The 7,951-nt window shown below is 41.2% G+C and overlaps 1 protein-coding gene across 1 annotated transcript in view; it reads right to left on the bottom strand.

Annotated features, from left to right (window-relative positions):
• Positions 1-1,705: 1,705 nt before the first annotated feature.
• LOC119414943 (Golgi reassembly-stacking protein 2) overlaps positions 1,706-7,951 on the bottom strand; it is a 28,366-nt gene continuing 22,120 nt past the window's right edge. The window contains exons 9-10 of the mRNA XM_037682062.1: positions 2,814-2,927; positions 1,706-2,725 (exon numbers count right to left, since the gene is read on the bottom strand). Coding sequence (XP_037537990.1) covers positions 2,454-2,725; positions 2,814-2,927 — 386 coding nt within the window. The 3' untranslated portion in view covers positions 1,706-2,453. The remainder of the gene's footprint in view (positions 2,726-2,813; positions 2,928-7,951) is intronic.

The following is a 7,951-nucleotide window of genomic DNA, read 5'->3' as shown; positions in this document are numbered from 1 at the left end:
TATTGTCGAGCTAAAACAGTTGTTTATTGTCAAGGTAAAACAGTTGCTAAGGTTTTCCAGCGTTTACATTCTGCATTCAACATCATCCAGTCAGACTTGTTCCATCTCAAGCTGGTGCTAAATGTTGATAAAACCAAAGGAATGTTGTTTTCAAGCATGAAGTCTGTACCAGCAATCTTTCTATCTCATCTACGAATGGTGTTCCTGTTGAGTTTGTTGATTTTTATAAATACTTGGGAATTTTGGTAAATGTACATCTCTCTTCTAAGCCTTGTCGAAAACTTGGTAAAGAAATTAAAGTAAAATTGGGTTTCTCTTCCAGAAATAGATCCCGTTTAACTCTGAATGCTAGGAAACACCTTGTAGCCACTACATTCCTTCCCTCCATTGACTACGGCGACATTATTTACATGAATGCTCCTACAAGCACCGTTGTTGGACGCTGCCTATCATGGTGCGCTAAGATCCATAACTGGCATAATATAACATAATAACTGTTATTCATAACTTCATAACTATCGTACCCACCACTGCACCATGTTCATTGTTTAAATGGACATGATAAACTTGACGCACTCTCCCTCAGTGGTACATTTTCATCTTTAAATCACTTCTTGGTCTGTTGCCTTCATACTCTCCTACATGTCACGTTGTCAGTGAAGCTACAGCGTGTGCTCCCAAGACATTAGTACCTGCAGTGTTCCATCAGTGTGGACCGAGTTTCGGAAAAGGGCGTTTTCCTAGTCCGCTCCCGTTTCCTGGAACACCTTGTAAAAATATTTGAAGCTCTCGACCATGACCTCTCAGGGATTTTAAACAACTGCTACGTTCATGGCAAAAACCAACAGACATGTTCCTGGTTTTAGTGTTTTAGTTTTATAATGCATGTTTTTTGTTTTATACTTTTAATATAATTTTCATTTTATATGCTTTCATGTGAATGTACTGTTGTCTGTACCTCATCTTTGTTCTATGTTTAAAACAGGTCTCTCTTATAAATGAATCTTCGTGACTCAATGAGACTAACCTGTAGAAATAAAGGTTGAATGAATTTCAAATGTGCAGTTCACACTAAATACCAGAAATTATGTATTCCTGGTAGTTTTTTCCACAAGAAACAATTGTTAATTTTGTGGAATGTTTAGCTAAAATGTCAAAAATGGGAAGGTTATTCTTCTTGTGGAAATAGAGAATATATTTTTCCTGATAAATTTTCCACGTGTAGAATAACCTACTCGTAACATTTATGGAATTCAGTAACGTTAATGTAACTTTATGTTTTAATATTGGAGTTATGAGCTTGTCTTTTCCTATTAACTCAGTACTCAAAATCTGGTGACTGTCAGATGTCCCAGCTTTTCACGAGCCTTGAACGCAGCATCGGTAAGGAAGTCTCAAAAGTCACAGGCAGCCGATTCATGCGCAGCAGCTGATTTGTGCACGTTTGATGATGTTTGTGCAGCATATTCCTACGTGTGAAACTTGAAACGCTTTAGAAAACACTCCTGTGCTACTTTTGCAACTGTTTAATCTCCATGGTGATGGACTTGTGGCAACCCCTGAAGGGAGCAGCCAAGAAGGTTGTTCAATGTTTTGTGAACTTTTAGTTTTCATTCATTTCTGCTTTTCTAAACTGGTATTAAAATCAAGCGAGGCCATGAATGAGTAGTTACAACTTGACGCAGGGTGTAAAATTCATTTGGCTTTTATTGCTCGTGCTGCACATCCAGTTTTTACAGACACTTTGTGGATTTCCTGCAACTCTGCCAGCTAATCAGCTCTGACTTTTCCAACAACAACCCATTAAATACCAGGTAACCCAACATCAAGCACACCCACAGCTCAAGCTCCGCTTCTTGTCTGCCTCCTCAGAGGAGGCCTTCAGCGTGGAGTAAGAGTGGTGCAAGGGCCTCAGATACACGGGGAAGAGCAAAACAAAACAAACTAAAAGGTGCAAAATAATGCAGATTCATTCACTGAAACTTGAACAAAAAGGAATTATGCATCAGAGTTCTAACCATTAATAAAAGGTTACACGGAGAGGCTGGACCACAGGACCTGATTTACGTTTACAGTCACGTTTAGATCTACAGCAGAGCAGCGTCGTCTTTGTCCTTCTTCAGTAAATCTGTTTATCATACAACGGTAAGACATGTATAAAAAAAGCAAAAAGGCCCAGTCAGAAAAGGGAAAGTTCAAAGAAGGTTCTACCAACAATCCCAAGACTGGACCTGGTCTTTATTTCTACAGTAGCTGAGAAGGGCTGCAGCGCTCCTGGTTCTTCTGCTAAAACAGACTGGTCAGAAATGTCCTCCCCCTCACCAGAAAAGTGTCTGATTGGTGCGTCTGTCCACCTGATCTCTCCTGGCCAAATAAATAGAAAAACATTGAAAGACAGATTGGAGAAAGAGAGAAACCAGCTTGGGGGGTGGGGGGTGTCGTCTTCCCCCTCGTTATGACGACATTAGTGTTGTTTCCGTGGGAACAGATGGTTCTGTGTCCTTCCTGGAGCCTGCTTCCGTGGGGGGTACAGCAAAGACAGCAGTGTTGGTCACAGGTGCCGCCGTGACCGTGACAGAGGCTGGAGGTGGGGTGGAGGAGGGGGCGAGGGGGGCCACACCATGAGAAAGCAGTGGAGGAAACTGTGAGGGCAGCATGGTGGACAGAGGGGGGAATGGGGTCAGACCCGGTATATTCAGGGGGGGCAGAGACACCAGAGGCGGGACTGGTGAGAAAAACAAACACACAGTTTTCATCCTGATGTCTAAAAGCAGAAGGAAATTTGTGCAGAAAGATGTTATAAGTTGAGTCACCTGTTGTTCCTGCTGCAGCAGCTGGAACAGAACTGGAGCCCAGGTCCGGCAGAGGCAGGTTCAGATTGGGAAGGTTAGGGAGAGGGGGTAATCCACCGGAAAGGGGCATCAGTCCTAAAAAGGTCCAATACAAACACACACACCGCTCTCATTCAGTACCTTTTTGCCTTATATGAAGTTCAGTTAAGTTTATTTATAATGTACCAAGTCAAAGCAGAGGTCATCTCAGGGCACTGAACAGCAACATTCAGATATAAAAATAATTTAACACACTATTTATCTGAGGAGCAGACTGCTTGGAATTTAACTCAATCTCAGAACTCTTAAGCATGAACACGACAGTGGAAAGGAAAAACTCCCTCATGAGGGAGAAACCTTTAGCAGAGCCAGGCTCAGGACAAGTGGCCAGCTGCTTCAACACGAGCAAACAAAACTTTTAATAACTCGGGCCGTATCAGATCCATTTCACGTTTCCTTTGAATTAAATCTTTATTACATTTAATGCAACGTGGAGCAAAAGAGGGAATTGGAAAAATCAATTTGTCCATCCGTGCACATTGTGAGCATAACTTGAAAAATAAGGGAGGTCATGACTTTACATTTATATATTTTTTTAAATTATAGCACAGGAAGTCTTTGACATAATTAACTTATTTTATATATTTTTTTAATTTGCTAGACTGACAGATTCCTCCCCTAAAATGACCATTTCATTTCAAAGGGATTATATTCACAGGATTTCAGCTCATATAATAATTTAATACATTTATTCTTCATATGATCATTTGGGGTGGTCCTGGAGGAGGAGTTAGTAAAGAATGTAGCAGAGGTGAAAAGAGTGTCAGATAGGGTAATGTGTCTGAAGGTAGAAGTAGAAGGTCTGATGCTACATGTCAGTGGTTATGCTCCACAGGTTGGATGTGATGTGGAAGAGAAAGATACATTTTGGAAGGATCTGGATGAAGTGACAAGAGAGTATTCCAAGGGAGGAGAGAGTGGTGATCGGAGCAGACCTAAATGGAAATGTTGGTGCAGGAAACTGAGGAGATGAGGAAGTGATGGATAGGTTTGGTGTCAAGGAAACAAACCAGGAAGGACAAACGGTGGTTGATTTTGCCAAGAAAATGGAAATGGCTGTAGTCAACACCTATTTCCAAAAGAGAGAGGAACATAGAGTGTACAAGCCTAAACTAAATTTTGTAAAAATTATATGGATAACGGAAGCTATTTGCTTTATGCGTAGAGCTTTATTGGTTTGAGGTTGGTAACATGTTTATTTAAGTCATGTGATGTGAGTGGGGTGTGGCAGGAAAGAAAGTTCCAGACAGACAAGATGGGGAGTGAAGCCAAAGAGTTTTTTGACCTCCTTTGCTCTTTTTCTGTTTAATTAACAACTTGTGGATAAGTTGTTTGTGCTTACACATTTTTACTGTACGTTTCATTTTTAAGTAAACCTTTAAACACAAGCCACTGAGAATAATTATTTTTTTCTGGACAAGAATTATGCCGGAGGCCATGGGAGCATCAGGCTCAGGTTTCACTCAATAAGTATCTACATAGTGACCTATAAGAGTGGAGGAAGGAGTATGCAGGTCAACTACATTATGTATAAAAGAGGAAACATGATGGAGATTGGAGACTGTAAGGATGTGGCAGGGGAGAGTGTGACCAAACAGCATTGGATGGTTGTATGTAGAATGACTGTTGTTATGACAAAGAGAAAAAGAGTAAAATCAGAGAAGAAGACCAAATGGTGGAAGTTAAAGAAGGAAGAATGTTGTGAGAAATTCAGAAGGGAGCTGTAAAAGGCTCTGGGTGGTAAGAAACAGCTTCCCAATGACTGGGCTACTACAGTAACTGTAATTAGAGACAGGTAGGAAGGTACTTGGTGTGTCATCTGGACAGAGAATGGATGATAAGGAAACCTGGTGGTGGAATAATGAAGTGCAGGACGCCGTTCAAAGAAAGAGGTTAGCCAAGAAGAAATATGACAGTAAGCGGACTGAAGAGAGGAGACAGGGATATAAGGAGATGGGACATAGAGCAAAAAGGGATGTGGCAAAGGCAAAGTAGAAGGTGTATGATGAGTTGTATGGGAGGCAGGACACTGAAGAGGGTGAGAAGGACTTGTACCGATTGGTGAGACAGAGGGATCAGGCTGTAAAGGATGTGCAGCAGGTCTGACTTGTTAAAGATAGGAATGGTAATGTTCTAACAAGTGAGGAGAGTGTGATGGGAAGATGGAAGGAGTACTTTGAGGAGCTAATGAATTAAGAGGATGAAAGAGAAAGAAGAGTAGAGGTCATTGAAACTGTGGACCAGGAAGTGGGAAAGATTAGTGAGGGTGAAGTCCAAAAAGCTCTGAAAAGAATGAAGAAGTAGAAGGCAGTAGGACCTGATGACATACCAGTGGAGGTTTGGAAATGGCTTGGAAAGATGGCAGTGAGGTTTTTGACTCAAATATTCAATGCATGAAAATGCATGAGGAATGCAGAAGAAATGTACTGGTGGCCATTTTTAAGAACAAGGGTGATGTACAAAGTTGTAGCAACTATAGGAGAATAAAGTTGATGAGCCAAATGATGGAAAATCTAGGAGAGAGTTGTGGAAGAAAGACTTAGATGAGGTGACTATTCGTGAGCAGCAGTATGGTAACATGCCAAAAAAAGAACACCAATGACGCCAGATGTGCTTTGAGAATGCTGATGAAGAAGTACAGAGAAGGTCAGAAAGAACTCCATTGCGTCTTTCTGGATTTAGTCAAGCATATGACAGGGTGCCAAGGGAGGAGGTGTGGTATTGTATGAGGACATCTGGAGTGGTAGAGAAGTATGTTAGATTGGTACAGAACATGTATGAGAACAGCAGGACAGTGGTGAGATATGCTGTAGGAGTGACAGATAGCTTCAAGGTAGAGGTGGGATTGCATCAAGGATCGGCTCTGAGCCCCTTCTTGTTTGCTCTGGTGATGGACCGACTAACAGATGAGGTCAGGCAGGAATCTTTGTTGACTATGATGTTTGCAGATGACATTGTGATCTGTGGTGAGAACAGGGAATAGGTGGAAGAGAACTTGCAGAGGTGGAGGTATGCAATTGAACGAAGAGGAATGAAAGTCAGCCGTAGTAAGACAGAGTACATGTGTGTGAATGAGAGGGAGGCCAGTGGAACAGTGAGGCTACAAGGAGCAGAGGTCACAAAGGGGCAGGACTTCAAGTACTTGGGGTCCACTGTCCAGGAAAATGGAGAGTATGGTAAAGAGGTGAAAAACAGAGTCCAGGCAGGATGGAGTGGCTGGAGAGTCATTTGTGACAAAAGGATATCAGCAAAGGTCAAAGGAAAAGTTTACAAGACAGTGGTGAGACCAGCTATGTTGTGTGGTCTGGAGCCAGTGGCACTGACAAAAAGACAGGAGAAAGAATTGGAAGTGGCAGAAATTAAGATGTTGAGGTTCTCCTTAGGAGTGACAAGGATGGAGAAGATTAGGAATGAGATTGTCAGGGAGACGGCACAGGTTGAACAACTGGGAGATAAAGTTAGAGAGGCCAGACTGAGATGGTTTGGACATGTCTAGAGGAGGGACAGTGGGTATATTGGTAGAAGGATGTTAGAAATGCAGCTGCCAGGAAAAAGACAAAGAGGAAGGTCAAAGAGAAGATATATGGACGCAGTTAGAGAGGTGTCAATGGAGGTGATTTTTAGAGTGAAATCAGAAGTTAAAGCGAGGGTTGCAGCCTTGACTCATCTATGCAGGAAGGAGGTGCGTGTGTGCGCGCTTCAGGCTTGGTTAAATCCAGATGTTTCTTCTGTTTTCCCTGTGTGTGTGTGTCCTTGTTTATGCTACTTTGTGAGGCCCATTTTTCCAACTTATACTGCATTGTGAGGACCAACTGCTCCTTATGGGGCCCAAAGCCCGGGCCCCATAAGAAGAAGTCCCGTTGGTGGGTTAGGGGCTAGGTTTAGGACTAAAGTGTGAATTGAGGATGTGTTAGGTTTAGGGTTAGGTATGTACTGGTAATGGTTAGGTTATGGATAAAGGTCATGGTTAGGCTATAGAAATGAATGAAAAATGAATGGAAGTCAATGCAAAGGCCCCATAAAGATAGCAAAACAAACGGTGGGGGTGCGTGTGTGTGAGTGTGTGTGTGTGTGTGTGTGAGAGAGCCTGGCTGACAGCTCACAAAGAAAAAAGGAAGTATTAGTTGCTGTGGACAGAATGCAAAATGTTTAAATGTGCAAAAGATCATGCCTAAATCATTTTTAAATATTTTTTAATATAATTTTTAAATGAATACTTATGTGATTCTGTATGTGTGATTGAAGATTTTATGATCAAGTTGTAAGGTAAAGAGATAATTAGCAGTTTAGACTGTGCAACTGTTTTACAACTTTACGAGCAAACAAATGGTAAATGGACTGTACTTATATAGCGCCTTTATATCTTATTTCAAGATACTCAGCGCTTTACACTACAATCTGTGCCCTCATTTACCCATTCATACAGCACTCTACTATATCTCTACAAAGCTAATAGAAACAAATCATTCTAAAGAGACTCATCAGAGATTTAGCTCACATTCATACACTGATGGGACACACATCAGAGGCTAAGAGGGATTCAATGTCTTGCCCAGGGACACTACAGCATGTAACTGCTGGTGGATTTGAACCCCCAACTTTCACATTGGAGGACAACTGCTCTAACCACTCAGCCACAGCCGTTCCAGGAGGGTACAACAGCCTCGTAGCTTCACAATGTTGTAGATTATTTTATACCAGGCTGGAATCAGACCATGGAGCTTAACACACGTGAAAGTCTCCCATGGAGGATCCAAATATGCCAACATGACCTGCTGGGACATCACATTAAGGAACGTTTTCATACCATGGAACCACAATGAAATTCTCCTGAACCAAACTATAACATGGAATCGAATATATATACATACATATATATATATATACATATATATATACATATATATACATATATACATACATATACATATATATACACACATACACATATATATACATATATATACACACATATAGATATATATACACACATACACATATATATAAACATATATATAAACACATACACATATATATAAACATATACATACACACATACA

Source organism: Nematolebias whitei, chromosome 9 (assembly GCF_014905685.2).
Source record: "Nematolebias whitei isolate Nwh7 chromosome 9, NemWhi1, whole genome shotgun sequence".
Lineage (NCBI taxonomy): Eukaryota > Metazoa > Chordata > Actinopteri > Cyprinodontiformes > Rivulidae > Nematolebias > Nematolebias whitei.
The sequence above is the reverse complement of the archived record's forward strand: the minus strand, read 5'-3'. Positions and strand labels throughout refer to the sequence as shown.